Consider the following 20,059-nt stretch of genomic DNA (forward strand, 5'->3'; position numbering starts at 1 on the left):
GAAAGTAATAACAAACTGACAACAGATTTAAAAAAACGGAAACACTTTCTATTAGGGAACACATATTTAACATTAATTAGTTGCTTATTAGCATGCTAATAAGTAACATATTGTCTCTTAATGAGTCATTATTCAGTAGTTATTAATGCCTTATTCTGCATTGCCTTATTATACAACCAGTAAGACATTAACTAAGAGTTTTGCCTCAATAACCTCAGAATTATTGATTATTAGTAGTAAATAAGAAAGTTGTTGTATATGAGTTATGATCTTAATATGCTTTACTTTGTATGGACGTTATAATCTCTACATATCGGTGAACGAAACCATGGTTTTATTGATAATAACCAAAATCATTATCCAGAAAACCATGTTAAATAAAGCGGCAACATAGCGGTTGCTATGGAGACAACCTTACTAGGCCCCCAGACAGCAGCAGATAGTCAACAGGTGTCAGTGGGAGGTTTAAACTACAAACTTCTCCGGGTTTGAAAATTGTCAAAAACATTTTAGGATAATTTTGAGTTCATAACTCGGGACATTTTACTGCAGGAAAGTTAAATATTATATTCCAGAGTTTTGTCTGTTGTCAGTATCAGTCCCATCAGAGTCTCCCTTTATAATGTCCTCCTAATGCTGGTTCACAGCTCTTACCTCTGCTGCTTTGATCTCAGCGCAGCAGAAAGTGGAGGTTTGAGGTCGGGGTGGCGATGAGGAGTCGCTCTTTGTTACCGAGGAAACCATGAAGCTGCTGTGATAACCGTCTGGGAGACTCAGTTATAGATAATCTCTATCAGACACTCACAGAGTCTAGAGAGCAGACAGCATTACAGACTCATATCACGATGGACATGGAGATGTGTTTCTAGACTGTAGATGTTAAAATGACCCAAAAAGGACACAAAATTATCGAAATAGACACAAATTGACCAAAAATAGATGTAAAAATGACCAAAAAAGACACAAAATTACCACAAAAATTAGACAAAATTATCAAAATAGGCATAAATTGACCAAAAATAATTGTAAAAATTACCAAAAAAGACACGATCCATCCATCCATCCATCCATCTCCAAGTCTCTACCTTTATACCTGAGAAAAAATGCCCATATACCTGTAGGGTGCAGAGCCTCCCAAGACAAGTTAAGGTTTTAAACTAAATTTTGTGACAGGACTATGGCTGAGCATGAAGGAGCACGAAAGGAAAGGAACAAACATGGAAGGAGGGAAAGAAGGAAGGAAGAAAGGAAAGAAGGAAGGAAGGAATGAGGAAAAAAAGAAGGAACAAGGAAGGAAGGAAGGAAGGAACAATCAAGGAAAGAAGGAAGGAAGGGAGGGACAATCAAGGAAAGAAGGAACAAGAAAGGAAGGAACAAGGAAAGAAGGAAGGAAGAAAGAAGGAAGGAAGGAAGGAAGGAACAAGGAAGGAAGGAAGGACCAAATGAACGAAAGAAGAAAGGAAGGAACAATCAAGGTAAGAAGGAAGGAAGGAAGGAAGGAACAATGAAGGAAAGGAGAAATGACCAATCAAGGAAAGAAGGAAGAAAGGAACAATGAAGGAAAGAAGAAAGGACCGATCAAGGAAGGAAGGAAGGAACAATGAAGGAAAGAAGAAATGACCAATCAAGGAAAGAAGGAAGATAGGAACAATGAAGGAAAGAAGAAAGGACCAATGAAGGAAGGAATGAAGAAAGGACCAATGAAGGAAAGAAGGAAGAAAGGAACAATGAAGAAAGAAGAAAGGACCAATCAAGGAAAGAAGGAAGAAAGGAACAATGAAGGAAAGAAGAAAGGACCAATGAAGGAAGGAATGAAGAAAGGACCAATGAAGGAAAGAAGGAAGAAAGGAACAATGAAGGAAAGAAGAAAGGACCAATCAACGAAAGAGGAAGGAAGGACCAATGAAGGAAAGAATACAGTACAATCTAAACTGCCTCCAGGTGTAAAAAACAACCTTTGGGTCTGTAGATTAGCTGATGAAACTTTCATACTTTAGTCATAAAATACATGATTGTTTTGTTTAACTGCCACTAGAAAAACCTACTAATGTGTTAGTGAGTAGTCCAGAGGGCTCTGAGCTCATATAATAACAGTTATCAGGCTAAATATGGAGTTATCATGTTTCTTTCATATAATTTACAACAAAATAGTTTAAAGAGTGGGTTAGTAAACGAGTAATTAGACGAGGGAGGTGGACACAAACTGGCATCAGGCTCATCATTACTCTCATCACAGCATCTTTAGGGTTTATAAAGAGGAGTAGTAGGAGCCTATTTATCTCTAGTCAGTTTATTATATTCACTATATTATATCTGCAGTAGATGGAGGTCGGTGTGTCCCAGTTGTTGGAGAAACAGGGGGGAAAACCTGCACAGAAAATAAGAGATGTACAGCATCAGCATCAGGTTAATGTTCTCTACAGTCATGGAAAAATATTATTAGACCTTTTTATTAATGTCTGGTTCAACTAAAGGTTCATTTGTTTGGACAAATATAATGATAACAACAAAAATAGCTGATAATTCTATTCTACTCCTTCTTTAGACACTTTACATTTTATTGTATTTTTATTGTATTTTTATATTTTATTGCTTGAAGTATGCCTAGGTTGTTCTTTTTATTTCATTGTGTTGTCATTGTCTCTGTGTGTAATGCTGCTGCTACACTGTAATTTCCCAGCTTGGGATAAATAAAGTCTATCTATCTATCTATCTATCTATCTATCTATCTATCTATCTATCTATCTATCTATCTATCTGTCTAAAAATGACCCAAAAAGACACGAAATGACCAAAAAATTATACAAAAGTATTAAAATAGACACAAATTGACCATAAATGGATGTACAAATGACCCAAAAAGACACAAAATGACCCCAAAAAATTATACAAAATTATCAAAATAGACACAAATTGACCAAAAATAAATGTAAAAATGAACAAAAAATACACAAAATGACCAATAAATTATACAAAAGTATCAAAATAGACACAAATTGACCAAAAATAGATGTAAAAATGACCAAAAAATACACAAAATGGCCAATAAATTATACAAAATTATCTATCTATCTATCTATCTATCTATCTATCTATCTATCTATCTATCTATCTATAATAACATGAAATAACACAATAAGCAAAACATGAGTGAGTGGAGACAGCGGTAGATAATAACTCTTGTTTTGTTTCTGTTAATGGAGTCTGGAGGCCTTGAAGAGAAATAACAGCTTCATTTCCACCATGTAAACTAAAAACAGCTGTTATAAATAAACAGGTTTATTCCTAGATGGGATTGTATTAAGTTGTATGTAAATGTGTGCAATTTCTCGTATTATATATTAAAGAAAACTTCACACAAATACACATGCATGAAGGAACAGATAACAGAAAACTCAATTCAATTCAATTCAATTGGCTTTATTGGCATGACGTAACAATGTATATATTGCCAAAGCAAGCATCAGAAAAAAGGATAACAAGATAAGGAAAGCAATATTTACAATAAATTATTATAATTCTGTTATTCTTATTAAAAGAAAAGAAAAACTAATAACAATAAAAGAAAGCAATATTTACAACCATTGAATTACAATCAATATATCATTTATACAATCTAACTGTCCCAGCAAAAAAAGAAGAAAAAATTCAATAAAAAAATAAAAACCAAAACAAAGAAAGAAAACTCCCTGAGTTTAGTTTCAGCTTGCTGCCAGCGTGCTGCAGAGCAAGGCAGCGTTCAGCTCCAGGTTAAACTGTGAGCTCATGCTGCCACCTGGTGGTTGGTTCAGGAACAGCGGCAGTTTGACTCAGACTCACAGGAGGAGGATTAAGACTTTAAGCTGCAGATGAAAGAGGAGAAGGAGTCAGTATTCACTTTTTCTGCTGCTTTCAGTTCCTCTCTCCTGTTGTTTTAGTCTCTCCTCCTTTTCTCTTTCTTTCCTCTCCTCTTCCATTCATCTTTCCATCAAAATTCAAACAAGCTTTATTTGTGTGACAGGAAGGAATTATTTGTTTATGTAGAATGTAGAAATGTATGTTTTTGGGGGAATTAAAGTTATATAAAATGTTTACAAAACTAATCCTGTGAGAAATAATCAAGTCTTGGTATTTAGGGAAATGTGTCTCTCTATTGAGAACAGGGGTCTCAAACTCGCCGCCCCCTTTAATTACTTTTTTTTGGTAATTTTGTGTCTTTTTTTAAATAATTTTGTGTCTCTTTTTTGTCATTTTGTGTCTTTTTTGGGTCATTTTGTGTCTTTTTAAAATAATTTAGTGTCTTTTTTGGTAATTCTGTGTCTTTTTAGTAATTTTGTGTCTTTTGTTATTTTGTGTCTTTTTTTGGTCATTTTGTGTCTTTTTTGGTCATTTTGTGTCTTTTTTGGTCAATTTGTATCTTTTTGTGGTCCTTTTTTGTCATTTTGTGGTCAATTTGAGTCCTTTTTGCTTAATTTTATGTAATTTTTTGGTCATTTTGTGTCTTTTTTGAACATTTTGTGGTAAATTTGATTCTTTTTTGGGTAATAAATTGGGGGTCGCGACTCAAAACGTTTGAAAACTACTGATCTATATGACTCAATACTTGGTTGGGGCTGTTTGTAAATGGACTTTTCATCATATTCTGATGTATTGAGATGATCCTGTAGCTGTACATGAGGAAACTGAACACATTGTGGTGTTTAGTGTGTTCCTGAGGCCTCTGAGGTCTTTTTCTCTGACAGATTTATCACTTTGATCGTCTCCGTGTTTACTGACAGCTTCTACTTTCCTCAGCAGTGGTGAAGCTGGTTCTCTGTACGCCTGGTTCACTGGTGGACTGATTACTGAGCCATCTGTACCGGCTCACTGTGACAGCTGGGAGGGAAATAAGAGAGAGAATGATGTAGCTAAAACTTTAAATATACTGAAGGAGTCATAACGTGATTGTAGTCATGAGTTTCCTCTGAGTGGTGACGAGCTGAACGCTGTTCAACATGTCACATGTTTACACTGCAGCTTGTTTATTAACTGATATTAAGAAAAATCATTCAAACAGGAGCAAAGGGAATAAAGGGAGGTGAAGAGAACAGAGAGTTATGAACCAGAAATGATCAAATCACAAGGTTTGTTGAGAGAAAACACAAAGTCTGACACATTCAGATGGAAGCTGAGAGATTAAAGGAACAAAACAACCTGACAATAAAACATCTGTAAAAATAAACGTTGCTCTTGAGGAGCCTGATGTTAAACACATGATGTGACGTGACATAGAGTGTCCGGCAGCTAATGGTGCGTTCAAGGTCTATACAAATGTCAGAATTTTCTAAGCTGTTCTGAGCTCCAAGTTGCGACTTTTAGTGTAAATTAAACACACCATAAGGCGTTATGGTAAGAACATGTTAGACCCGCCTTCAAAATAAAAGAAAACACATGTAGCTTTCAAAATAAGAGCACATGGATGTGTTAGCAGAGTCCACCACAGAATTTGCAAGAAGACTGTCAAAATATGAGAATAAAAATAAAAGAATAAAAACAGAGGAATACTAATAATAACATAATAATAATAATTAAAAAAAAAAATATATATATATATATAAACAGAGGAATACTATTAATAACATAGTAATAATAATAATAATAATAATACAATAATAATAATAATAATAATAATAATAATTAGAGAATAAAAATTAAAGAATAAAAACAGAGGAATACTAATAATAAATAATCATAATGATAATAAGATAATGCAAATAAAATTATAAAAGAAGAGAAATACTAATAAATAATAATCATAATAATAATAATAAGATAATAAAAATAAAAGAATAAAAACAGAGGAATACTAATAATAAAATAAGAAGAAGAGAATAAAAAAAGAATAAAAACAGGAATAATAATAATATAATAATAATAATATATTTTTTTAAATGCCCATATTGATGGGAACCAATCTTAAACTGTAATCTTGCTTTATTTTTTTCCATATTAAAGAAATGTTCCATCTTATTTTACTCATTTTTATTGTAGACAATAAGAATCAAACGGTCTCATGCTGCACATCGATACCTCGGCCATTACAACTGTCCATCACAGCTTTAAAAATGTAAATATAGAATGTAAATAAATGAATTATGCTCGGTCCAGCAATTCATGTATTGGAAAAAAAAAAAAGATGTCTGAGGCAGAGACAGAGCTTCATGCATCCATGGAGAAAAAAAATGTAATTATGCTCCGGCATGCTCAGTATTGATCCACAGAGTCGTGAGCCAGACTGTAAAATCAGGCCAAGCAGCGACGGAAACAAAAGAGTTTTGTCCTCCTCAAATCACTCAGACTGACTGAACGCAGCATGAATGAAGCATGAAGAAGAAACGTGCCTCTTCCTTTATAGGAGACGTTAAGAAACACTCTAACATGTGAATCTACTGCTGAAGCATCAGCTGATTACAGACAGAGCAGCTACCTGTCTGTTCACATTGGGATTGAGCCGCATTCATACTGGGAACATTATCTTAATTAGCATGCCTGTCTGAGTTATTAGGGTAATAACTCCTCCTGTCAACTGGGGCCGGTTATACGCTGGGGCAAGAGGGGGAAGTGTCCCCTCAAACAAATGTCTTGAAAGAAAAAGACACAATATTTCTTACCAAAGTAACTAAGTAGCAAGGTAAATACTCACTCACTGTCAAAAAAATGACAGAAAAACGCCAGATTTTCAGATGCAAAAGCAAACACATGTAGCTTTTCAAAATAAGAGCACATGGATGTGTTAGCAGAATCCACCACAGAATTTGCAAGAAGACTGTCGTAATATGACGCCTTAAATAAAATATAGAAGAACCCTTATTGTCCTTTACAATAATTAATCAAATATGCAATGATTAAGATGGAATAGTGGCATTAGAATGTGCGAGAGGCACCAAATTTAGGCTTTTAGGGTAAAAATGTTCTCTGGGGGAGCATAAGAAGTGTTACGAAACAATCTGTCTGTAATCAGCTGATGCTTCAGCAGTAGACTCACATGTTCCAGCAGCTACCTGTCTGTTCACATTGGGATTGAGCCGCATTCATACTGGGAACATTAGCTTAATTAGCATGCTTGTCTGAGTTATTAGGGCAATAACTCCTTCTGTCACCTGGGGCCGGATATATGCTGGGGCAGTGTCCCTTCAAAGAAATTCCTTGAAAAGAAAAGACACAAGATTTCTTACCAAGGTAACTAAGTACCAAGGTAAATACTCACTCACTGTCAAAAAATGATAGAAAAACTCCAGATTTTCAGATGCAAAAGCAAACACATGTAGCTTTCAAAATAAGAGCACATGGATGTGTTAGCAGAATCCATCACAGAACTTGCAAGAAGACTGTTGAAATAAGACACCTTAAATAAAACATAGAAGAACCCTTATTCTCCTTTACAATAACTCATTAAAATATGCAATGATTAAGATGAAATCGTGGCATTAGAATGTGCGAGAGGCACCAAATTTAGGCTTTTAGGGTAAAAACAAGAAGTTTCCCAGCAGCATGTTCAGAGTGATAAAGGAGGAGAGATGTTTTTGGGTCCTTCATTGAGTCATTGTTTGAATAAAATGGTTAAGGCATGGAGTGGAAAAATAACTCATTGAGTTGAAATCAAAGTAACTAAGTACCAAGGTAAATACTCACTCACTGTCATAAAATGAGAGAAAAACACCAAATTTTCAGATGTGCAAAAATGGAAGAAAGAAAAAAAGTAATACTATAACATGTCCATTTTTGTCAAAAAGGTCAAATTTTAAAATCACTAAAATGCTTCAAATGGGTCAATTATAGTCTGTTGATGTCTTTTTCTGTCATTTTTACATCTATTTTTGGACAATTAGTGACCATTTCAATAATTTTGTGTCATTTTTTGGTCATTTTGTATCTTTTTTAGTCATTTTTACATCTACAGTCATGGAAACATTCTTGATAATAACCAAAATCATTATGAATAAAACCATGTAAAATGTCTAGATATCAGCTCTTAAATTAAACTTCGCATAAAGGAATACATTAATTTCAGTCATTCACAGTTCATGAAACTTGTTTTACTGATAAAACAAATGTTCTTTTATTTCCACTTTTATTCCTTGTGTCAGATGGGGTCAACAGGAAAATATTTTTCTATTTGTAGCATAAATGTTGTTTTTTATTAATGTGTCGGGAGTGTATTTGTGCTTTCTTTATGTAGAGAATAAATAAAAACACATTCTATAGAGGTTTTGTTCACACAGACACTATTTTTATTACCATCTTGTCACTTTTCAAGATATGCTTTATGAAAGCTATATTCCTCTATATCTCCTCATCATCTCTGTGTGTTTGTTCCTCCTTCATCTCCTCCTCCATCTCCTCCTCCATCTCCTCCTCCTCGTCCTCAGAAGGAGAGAAAAGCAGGAGGTTTATTAAAGCTCCTGTCGGGTGCAGCAGCCAAGAAGAAACCTCGCTCCCCTCCGTCCTCGCCGCCCACCCACGACCCGTCGCTGGCGGGCCACGGCGCCGTGGCAACAGACCCCGCCCACCACCCGCACCACCCCCACCACCACCACGCCCGCTCAGGTTCCTGCCCCATGGCGTCCCAGGGCCGAGCCGGCTCCTGCCCCATCGAGAGCGAGATGGCGGGGGCCATCGGCCTGGAGCCGCTGCACAGGAAGTCCGGTTCTCTGGACACCAACTTCCCGCTGTCGCCCCCGGCAACACGAGCCGTCAACGCCCTGATGGTCCTCCGGCCCGAACCCAAACCGCTGTCCAGAGAGAGGTACCACACACACACACACACACACACACACACACAGACACACACACAGACACACAGGGCCCATTTGGTGCCCTCGGCGAGATCCATTGGTGTTGAACTCCCATTTGTGTTTGTCCATGGTGCCAACCAGCTATATAATACTGTAAACTGTCTGTCTATAGAATTATTAACTTACAAGTCAATTCGCAAAGAAGCTCAGCTGGAGACGCTAACAAAGTTAGAGACAAGAGAGACGATGAAAGTGCAAACCGCACGAAAAATGTGCTTAACTGTGTTAAGCTAGCATTGCTTTATTTCAACCTAGCTAGCAAGCTAATACAAATGAAACAATTTCACACAAAACGGCACTTAAAAAAAGATGACATAACGTTACTTTTACATTATATATATATATATATATATATATATATTATATGATTACAGTTACAGATACACGCATGCGCGTAAGCGCGCACACTCCTCCAGATACACATGCTTCAAACACAAGCACACACACACAGGTAACTTTATGTGATTTTAATTACACACACACACACACACACACACACACAGGTAACTTTATGCGATTTTCGTTACACACACACACAAATGTGCGCATAAGCGCGCACACTCCTCCAGATATTATATACTATTATAACATTACTAGCATTAATTGTTTGAAATCTCTGAAGAATCTCATCATAGTGTACACACACCGGCAGTAGCCCCCGTGGCCCTTTCACAATTTCCCGAGAGGAAATTTTCTAGTTCTCACTGCTGTCTAAACTTGGGAACTGACACTGTGATGAAATTCTCTCAAGTGTTTTCTGTCAGCGTGTGATGTTTTCCACAGCGATGTGTGTGTTATAACTGTGTGTGTGTGTGTTCTAACTCTGTGTTTGTGTGTCAGGTATCGTGTGGTGGTGCCCTATCCCCCCCAGAGCGAGGCGGAGATTGAGCTCCGGGAAGGAGATGTGGTGTTTGTGCACAAGAAGAGAGAGGACGGCTGGTACAAAGGCACCCTGCAGAGGACGGGACAGACGGGCCTGTTCCCCAGCAGCTTCGTCGAGAGCTTCTGAAGAAGTGGACAAAAGAACAAAACACTGTTCCTGATTCTGAGTCGCCACACAAACAGACGAGCTTCACAGCTGCACACCAACATGAAGGATGGACCGATATTGGTTTCCAGTTACATCTTGAATTGAAGATTTTATAAAAAGTAATTTATCTGGAGATTTTTTTTAGTTGCACAATATGATCAAAATACATTTTTTTAAGGTGAACAATCTACGGTGGCCCTGAGAGCTCACAAAGCTGAAACTACACATGCAAATACACAAACACAAGCAAACTGAGAAAACATCTTCATGAATCTGACAACACAAGAGCAGCATTTAGAAAACAAAGACCACAACACAACAGAAGTGTTTCCAGAGGACACTTAAAAGTGATGCACACGTCTGAACACGCTTGATATTATTACGTTATTTCAAGATAATTATATTTTCATGTTATAACGTGATATATAGTGTTAGCCCGCTAGTGTTAGCCCGCTAGTGTTAGCTCGCTAGCACGTTAAACAAATCAAATAAATGAATGATTCACATTTTAGTTGGTCTCTCTCAACAGCACCGAGTTGGCCTTGGTCTTGCTAGCCCACTAACATGCTATCAATCGCCGGCTAACGTTAGCATGCTATTGATTAGAGCTGCAACAATTCTCCAATTAATCAAACAATAATCGATTATTAAATTAATCATCAACTATTTTGATAATCGAATAATTGGTTGGAGCAGTTTTTTTTAAAGACCAAATTCTCTGTTTTCAGCTTCTTCAACGTGAATATTTCTGGTTTCTTTGTTCCTTTATGACAATAAATTGAATATCTCTTTGGTTTGTGGACAAAACAAGAGATTTGAGGACGTCATCTTGTGGTTTGGGAAACACTTGTTGATTTTTATATACATTTTATTGACCAAACAACTAATCGATAAATCGTTTAAATAATCGACAGATTAATCGATAATAAAAATAGTGGTTAGTTTCAACCCTACTTTTGATCACCGGCTAACGTTAGCACACTATGACCGTTATAGCATTATAACGTGAAATTATAATTATCTTGAAATAACGTGATAATATGAAGCGTGTCCAGACGTGTGCATCACTTTTAAGTGTCCTCTGGAAACACTTCTGTTGTGTTCTGGTCCATTTGCAGCACTTTTTCTTATTGTGTTGTGTTGTCAGATTGATGAAGATGTTTTCTCAATTTACTTGTGTTTTGTATATTTGCATGTGTTTTCTTAGGTTGCAGTTCTGTGAGGCTGTGTGGCCACCGTAACAATCAGTCAAGAAACACTGAAATAATCAAATTAAATGCTATTGAACCCTAAACCACTGGCACAAAACATAATAATAATTGTCCCCAGAAACCTGTATCAGTCCAACTAAGTCTCTCACACACACACACATAGAGAAGAGTGGGCCCAGCTTCAACCAGCCACACAGGGAGCAGGGCAGCTTTTCCCGGAGACGGAGCCGTGATGTTGACTACTGAAGGCACAAACAGACTCAAACAGCACAGAAAGACAAACCCTGCCTCTCAGTTCTTTCTCCTCTTGGCATCATCCACCAGCAACACGAGCACAAACAGCATCAGCTCCACACTGAGACCTCACAACTTGAATTCGGGTGCTTTCTTTGTCGGAAAAGTGCAAATTTAACGGCCAGGTGAGGAGGGAAAGTGTGTGAGCCTCCAGTCCAGGATCATTGTAAGCACATCTCCGTGTCTAGTTTGTGACAACAAGCACATTGTGTTCCTTACCAACCCCCATATATGTTAATAACAATGCATGTAGCATTATTATGGTTTTTTTTATAGATGTTGAACTTGTGTTGTCCCAAACTAGTCATGCTGTGATGATCTGTCACAAAAACAAAAAGGTGCAAAATATGAATTAGGTGGTTCATTCTTCTATTTATATATCTTGCGTAAATTTATACAGCTTTTATTTGTTTTTATTTAACTTTGTCCCACCGCTGGGGTGAACTGAATAAGCTGGCTTGCTGAATGTAGGAAGAAACAAAAAGCTGAGCCAAAACTCTTTAAAGAAAAAGGTTTTTTTATCTTTATGTGGGATTATAGAGACAAAGAATGCACTTGGTGAAAATGTTCAACAACCTGCCAATATTACTACATAAACAGTATTTTACACAGTTATTTATTCGACAAACGGGATTTCCGTCGTTACTTATCGCGTCCTTCTGTTTTCTTTTTAACCCTTTGATGCTCAACATATTTTAACCCCTTCTAATGTACAACATGAGTCAATAATGACCCTCATTCATTTCCCATATTATTTAATAATTTTTATTTAATGCTGCTGTGTGTTTCTGTGCACATATCAACTTATTTTATGATTGAATATTGCAAGTATTCTTTAAATATCTTGTTTTTGATAACAACAGATCATTATTTCCATTTTGCTTCTCATATTTTATGAAGAAAAAACGTTTTTGTATTATTATTATTAAATAGCTAACTACTTGGCTAAGTAGCTTGCTAAGCTAAATACTTAGCCAAGAAGTTAGCTAATTAGTTAGCTTAGCAAAATACTAAGTTAAATACTGAGCCGAGAAGTTAGCTAAGTAGTTAGCTTAGCAAGCTACTTAGCTAAATACTTAGCCAAGAAGTTAGCTAAGTAGTTAGCTTAGTAAGCTACTTAGCTAAAAAATGGATATTGGTCATTTTTGACCCATGTTGTGCATTAGAAGAGTGGTGACACAAAAAGGGATTTTATTAAAAAATTAATAAAGGAAAACATAAAATTAGGATGTATGATGATCAAAAACTAATTGAGGAAAACATGGAATACTGAATGATGAAAATAATTTATTGCAAAGATATAGAACATAAAAACTCATAGATATCGGGTCACTTTAGACCATGTTGTGCATCAAAGGGTTAAATCAGGCACAAACCTCTTTCGTAGGACAAAAATCCAGCCTTTTTAGTCCGAAGTGTAAAAAATTCCTGAACAAACAAACAAAACAAACGTATTTGTTATAACGCAGAGCTCAGAAACACAAACACATTCTGGCTTCAGATGCTGTCGAGAGTTTTTGTCCGACCGAAGCAGCAATATGGTGAAACCAAATGTGATCCGATGCTCACAGCAGAATGTAACGGCGGAGTCAGAAAGGCCAGATTCTCACGACACAACTGCCAACCTTTGACAACAACGTTTCCTCTGATCTCGTCGACCTCTTAACGAGTATTTTTGTACGGCTTCAGTGAGTGTACAGTCAGTCCGCTTTGTGAATTTCTACGTCCTGAGTGTGGATCAGGCTGGTTTACATCAGCCACAACCATCTACCTTGTTTCCCTGTTTCTGGAGATAGAAGCACAGAGAAACTCAGAGCTTCACTTGACTTGAACTGTGTGTGTGTGTGTGTGTGTGTGTAGGTGTTTGTGTGTGTGTGTGTGTGTGTGTGTGTGTGTGTGTGTGTGTGTGTGTGTGTCAGAGAGTAATACAGGACATATATCAGTGAAAGAATATACTTTATGAACCGTTTTCCTCACCTGTTGTTTTTAAAATCTGGCCCAGAATGAAGCACAAATATGGGCTGAAATATGAGCCACCAGAAACTGAATTTGAATTATTTATATTTGATTTTGAATTGCTTAACTTGAATAATTGCATCAAAAAACTGAATTTGAATCACATAATTTGAATTTGTATTGTTCAATTTGAATCATTGCATTGAAAAACTGAATATGAATTGTAATTTGAAATTGAATTTATTAGTCTGGAGCTGGACATTCAGTTCTCACATTTCAAATTCAGTTCGCAAAATTCATTTTCAATTTTCTGTGACAAAGATACACAGAGTGCCTCTTCAGCCAATCAGCACCTCCGTTTCTTTTGGTAACATTTGTTGCCGGCCGGTTGCCATGGCGCCTCTTCGGCCAATCAGCACCTCCGTTTTTTTTGGTAACATTTGTTGCCGGCCGGTTGCCATGGCGCCTCTTCGGCCAATCAGCACCTCCGTTTTTTTTTGTAACATTTGTTGCCGGCCGGTTGCCATAGCGCCTCTTCGGCCAATCAGCACCTCCGTTTTTTTTTTGTAACATTTGTTGCCGGCCGGTTGCCATGGCGCCTCTTCGGCCAATCAGCAGCTCCGGGTTTTTTTTTTGTAACATTTGTTGCCGGCCGGTTGCCATGGCGCCTCTTTGGTCAATCTTCATCGCAGAAAATTGAAATTGAATTTTGCGAAATGAATTTGAATTGTGAAAACTGAATGTTCAGTTCCAAACTAATAAAATCAATTTCAAATTAAAATTCAGATTCAGTTTTTCAATGCAATGATTTAAATTGAACAATACAAATTCAAATGATGTGATTCAAATTCAGTTTTTTAATGCAAATATTCAAGTTAAGCGATTCAAATTCAAATATAAATAATTCAAATTCAGTTTCTGGTGGCTCATATTTCAACACGTACACAAACAACTACTGGCCCCAGGTGAGGCTCTCTCATTGGCCGAGCACACAAATGTCTAATCGTCATTGGCTGAGCACACTTGAAACTTCTCGATAAACAGCATTTATGTCATATGGGAAAGACAATAAATACAGATTTTTTTCTTTTTGCATTGCATCAATGAAAAGCTTCAGAGTCGACAAAAAACATTTTTCTGCCATTTCTTATTCCCACCTGATGTGACTGCAGAATAAAAACAGCCAGACATGAGACTCTCCTGCAAAAAACAAGCACAAGGCAGAAATTATATAGCAAACAGAAAATCTGATTAAAAAATTCAAAAGTTCAATGCCACAAATTTTCTTTCACCAACACTTTTAACACAATTTTACACGATGAATCTTTTTGCTCATCCCTGTAACTCTTTGAAATTATTTCTCTGAGAGGCAAGTGGGAAAAAAAACTAAATGCGCTAAGTCTCATCTAAATTGTTTTACTGTATTTATGATTTAAGAACAGAGTTTAAAAAAAAAGGTTTTGTCAGAAAATGGTAGAAATGGTTGGAAGAGATCCTCCATAGAAACCGTCTTCTGTAATTTTTTTTAAATTTTGGATGCCCCAAAATATGGTGGGTTTTTTTATTTTTTCTGGAAAAGCCCCCCTCCTACATGTATCAACAGACTATAATAAGAATATTCTGAGAGTATCAGGACATTTAAAAATGTTAAGATTTTTTTTCACGAAAAATTTCGACATGCTATAGTATGACTTTATTTTTCAAATTTCAAATTTTGGAAATCTCGAAATACGGTGTTTTTCTGTTATTTCTGGAGAAAACACCCTACTGCATGTAACAACAGACTATAATGAACCAATTTTGAGAGTATCGGGGCATTAAAAAATTTGATGATTTTTTTCCCGAAAACTTTCCACATGCTATAGTATGACTTTTTTTTTTCAAATTTCAAATTTTAGACATCTCAAAATATGGTGTTTTTCTGTTATTTCTGGACGAATAAGACCATTTTGAGAATTTTGGGACATTTTGTCTGGCAAAATATTTTTCCCGTCTGTTTCACAGATGAAAAAACATTTAGTGAACATCGAAAGATTATCGTTGTTAAAAAAAAAAAAACACCTTTTTTTCACCTGTTCTAAAAAATCTAAACAATTTAGATCAGACTTGGAACGCGTTCATTTTTAACATTTTTTTTAACATTTGTGAAAAATTATAATAGTTGATGCTCCCTAAGCACAAGCAGTTTGTTTTTCTGAAGGTTTCAAACTGTGAATAAAAAAAAAAACATGGAAGGGAAATAAACTTTGCAAAGTTATAGCAGTCATCTCCTGGCTGCTGGCAGTGCATTCTGGGTAATCCTGTACGTCTGGAGCAACACATGAAACCAAAAAAATGATGATTTCATCACACAGTCGAGCAAAAACACGCATATGCTAAAAGGCTCGGGCACTCAGTTTGATTCTTTATGTTTTTAACACTTAATTGACCGATTTTGTCTTTTGATTCCGTCATATTTCACACAGTGAACCAGACTGTGGTGTTTGTTGGGATTTTAATTAATTCAGCGTTTTTATTAAAAATGTCAGTTTGTTTAAAAAAGGGTCAAAACTAAATGTCACATTTCGGCAGAAGATTTTTATTATCGGAGGCTTCAATCCCAAAAATATCTGCATTGGCCTTCAAAAGCTGTCAGTCAAATCCTAGTGCCTACAAATGCCAACACACACACACACACACACACACACACACACACACACACTAAAACACACACTAAGTATTTACATCAGGCCGTCTTTTGTCTCTTAAAATGTAACTTCAGAACTCTGGAGGCATTTTGGGGTAAAAGTGTTTTCTTAGTTGTTCCGTTAGTATTTTTTTGTGCTGAATCCATTTCTCTAAAAGTGACAGTTTAGTCATAATTATTGATTAATTAGCATAATGATTGATTAATCGCTCGATATTAGAAATGGCTATAATTTTCCAATTTGTGAATATATATATGTATATATATATATATATATATATATATATATGTATATATATATATATATATGCATATATATATATATATATATGCATATATATATATATATATATATATATATGCATATATATATATATATATATATATGCATATATATATATATATATATATATATGTATATATGCAGTGCAAAAAGCCAGCTCTCAAAAACAAAGGAAAAAGTATAAAAATTAGGTGTATTTTGCTAAAAAATAGCTAAATTATCTGCCAATGGAACAAGAAAATTTGTCTTGTCAAGACTTTCCAAAACAAGTAAAAATATCTAATCTCAATGAACCCACAAATACCTTAGAATGAGTGTATTCTAACTGATAACAAGTGCATTAATTAGCATAATGATTGATTAATTGACCACAATGCTGCTCCGTTTTCTTTTGCTATTTTTAATATTATATATATATATATATATATATATATATATATATATATATATATATATATATATATGTATGTGTATATATATATAAATCACAAATTAGAAAATTATAGCCATTTCTAATATTGGGCGATTGGGCAAAATTTTCTTGTTCCATTGGCAGATAACTTTGCTATTTTTAAGAAAAATACACCTAATTTTTATACTTTTTTCCCTTCTTTTTGAGAGCTGGCTTTTTGCAGTGCAAATATATATATATATATATATATATATATATATATACATGGCTATATATACATACATATATATACATATATATATAAAAAATATAATATATAATATAATATATATAATATATAAAAAAATATAATATATATAATATATAAAAATCACAAATTAGAAAATTATAGCCATTTCTAATATTGGGCGATTAATCAATCATTATGCTAATTAATCAATAATTATGACTAAACTGTAACTTTTACAGCTTGACATCCAGCAGAAATGGATTCAGCACAAAAAAATACTATAGAAACAACCAAGGAAACATTTTTTAAAATGCCTACCACCTGATTTTCTGAAGGTTTTTCCTAACTCCGGTCCTATCTATCTATCTCTGTTTCTTTCTTCTTCTGCTGGTTGTTTTTCTCTAAAAGCTCTAAAACCAGCAGATCTCAGCTCAGCTCTGCACAAACGCCCCGCCAGGTTTCCCCTCTTGTGTTTGTCCGGCGGCTGATCGAGGACTCTAATTTCTACTGAGTCAAACTTAAGCACAAGTCCTCGTGAGTCCATCTGGACGTGTTCTTTAGTTTGGTTGATGCTGTGAGGAGGAGACGAAGTTTACAACAGTCGAAAAAACATCAGGAATAAAACCACAGTGGTCACTTTACACAGAATATCTACCAACCGCTGGTTTCACTAATGTTTTCATGTTGTTTGTGTTTTATTGATGTGAGCTCTTGTGAGTCTTTCAACTCAAGCTTCCTGGTTGTAAATATCAAATAAACCACTAACACCAGAGGTGTTAATCACTACTAAACTAAACGTTACACACAAACTGAAAAAAAAGGGTCTAAAAACCAGATCAAACAGTAAATCTGAGGGAAATGATCTTGCTGCATGGACAGATAATTTACCTTGACAAGATTTATTAAATTAAGATTATTAAATCTAGAAATAAGCATGTTGAACACTTAAAATAAGAAATTAACTCTTAAAACCAGATAAATTATCTAACACTTCTAAATCTAATTTTTTTTTTTATCTTGGTAAGAACCAAATAATCATCAGGTCACTCTGCTCAGGCCAGTTCATCACTGCTGGGAGCTTTAATTTATGAGATAAAAGCCGAAATTATGAGATTAAAAAATCATAATTATGAGATAAAAAGTTGAAATGATGGCACAAAAGGGCACAAAATGACTAAAGAAAGATAAAAAATGACCCAAAAAGGCACAAAATGACTAAAAATAGACACAAAATGACCAAAAAAAAGACACAAAATGACTAAACAATGGCACAAAATGACTTAAAAAAGACACAAAATGACGAAAAAAAGGCAAAAAATGACAAAAAAAAGACACAAAATGACTAAAAAAAGACACAAAATGACCAAAAAAGACACAAAATTACTTAAAAAAAGACACAACATGACTAAAAAAAGACACAAAATAACTAAAAAAGACACAACAAAAGACACAAAATGACTTACAAATACACAAAATGACCAAAATTGTTCGGCTAAACAAAATAGAGTCCCACTAGAATAAAAACCAGAGTTGATGACAGGATCACACACAATCACAAGATCACATTTATGTTGGTTTTTCTTTGTTTCTTTTTGGTTCTAAATGTTGATCCAGTAAGTCAGAATAAAAAATCAATTATTATTATCAGGTCATATAGGTGAAAAAATATACCAACATGGTATTTAAACATGTTTTAAGGTGAATACAGGCAGGATGGAAGGAGTCAGACATGGAGGAAATAGCTTCTTATTTTAAGTGTTCAACATGCTTATTTCTAGATGTAATAATCTTAATTTAATAAATCTTGTCAAGGTAAATTATCTGTCCATGCAGCAAGATCATTTCCCTCAGATTTACTGTTTGATCTGGTTTTTATACACAAATTTTTTACAGTGTGTGTTGAATTTGATATCAAATTTCTGTCCAATTCCCTTTTTTTTTTAATCCTTCCAGGAAGCCTGAGCCCTCACCTGCCATCTTGAACTAGATGTCGGCCATATTTGTTCCTATGGATACTGTGTGTGTGTGTGTGTGTGTGTGTGTGTGTGTGTGTGTGTGTGTGTGTGTGTGTGAGGGGAGGGGGCCTCTGTATGTAGCTCTTTACATTAAAAAAAGGAACTTTATGAAAAGGTTTGGTGCGGCGTGGACACTCACGCTGAGTAAAAACAGCGAGGGAAGCGTAAAAAAAGTAAAGTATATATATGATTCTATATTGTGCAGAATATTTATAGGCCTTTTGTGCCGTTGAAGTCCTGCTGGGCGCGGCCCTGCAGCTCTACCATGTGATCATTCTACATCGTCTTGTACCGATGAGCCGTGGTTGATTTGATTGTTTTTTCATGTCAAGTGCATTTTTCGCAATAAATGCCTTTGTTTTAAAACTGATTTCAAGTGTGTTTTGTTGCATCTGCACTGTAATAAAAAATGTCTGTAGATTTTACGATGAGAAACTTCTGAACCAGGGGATTCAAATTCAAATTACCTGAGGGCTGCTGGAGGCGGAATCAAAATGACTAAAAAAAGACACAAAAAGACAAAAAAAAGACACAAAATGACTAAAAAACGACACAAAATGACTAAAAAAAGACACAAAATAACTAAAAAACGACACAAAATTACTTTTAAAAAAAAGAGACACAATGACAGAAAAAATACTAAATTACATTAAAAAGACACAAAATTATTTTAAAAAGACACAATTATTTAAAAAAGGACACAAAATTACAAAAAAAGACACAAAATGACAAAAAAGACACAATGACAGAAAAAAACTAAATTACTTAAAAAAGAAACAAAATGACCAAAAAAAGACACAAAATTATTTTTAAAAAAGACACAAAATGACTAAACAATTCTCACTGTTAAATGTACTAAACACCATATCTCTAACAGAAATATACTGTTATATTTAATGGTAAAATCTTTCATTTATGCGTTTTAATTTATAAAGTATTTTCTTGTCAATTATATGGCAGAACAGTGTTTCTTTTGATGGAAAAACCTCTTATTTTTACAGTAAAAATTGAATAAAATGGAAATCTTAAACAGTGCATTTTTATCTCTCTTATTTTATCTCATTTTTATAAATCTGTTTATTGAAACACATCACATCATGTTACATGAACTTTACAAATAGATGCATGAT

At 34.9% G+C, this 20,059-nt stretch overlaps 1 protein-coding gene across 1 annotated transcript in view; it reads left to right on the forward strand.

Moving 5' to 3' along the window:
• Positions 1-10,060, forward strand: part of LOC131979579 (E3 ubiquitin-protein ligase SH3RF3-like) — a 208,589-nt gene extending 198,529 nt beyond the window's left edge. Inside the window, exons 9-10 of the mRNA XM_059343616.1 lie at positions 8,388-8,764; positions 9,654-10,060. Of these exons, the coding sequence (XP_059199599.1) occupies positions 8,388-8,764; positions 9,654-9,822 (546 nt within the window). The 3' untranslated portion in view covers positions 9,823-10,060. The remainder of the gene's footprint in view (positions 1-8,387; positions 8,765-9,653) is intronic.
• The last annotated feature ends 9,999 nt before the right edge of the window (positions 10,061-20,059 follow it).

The sequence above is a fragment of the Centropristis striata genome, chromosome 10 (genome assembly GCF_030273125.1).
Source record: "Centropristis striata isolate RG_2023a ecotype Rhode Island chromosome 10, C.striata_1.0, whole genome shotgun sequence".
NCBI classification, from domain to species: Eukaryota; Metazoa; Chordata; class Actinopteri; order Perciformes; family Serranidae; genus Centropristis; species Centropristis striata.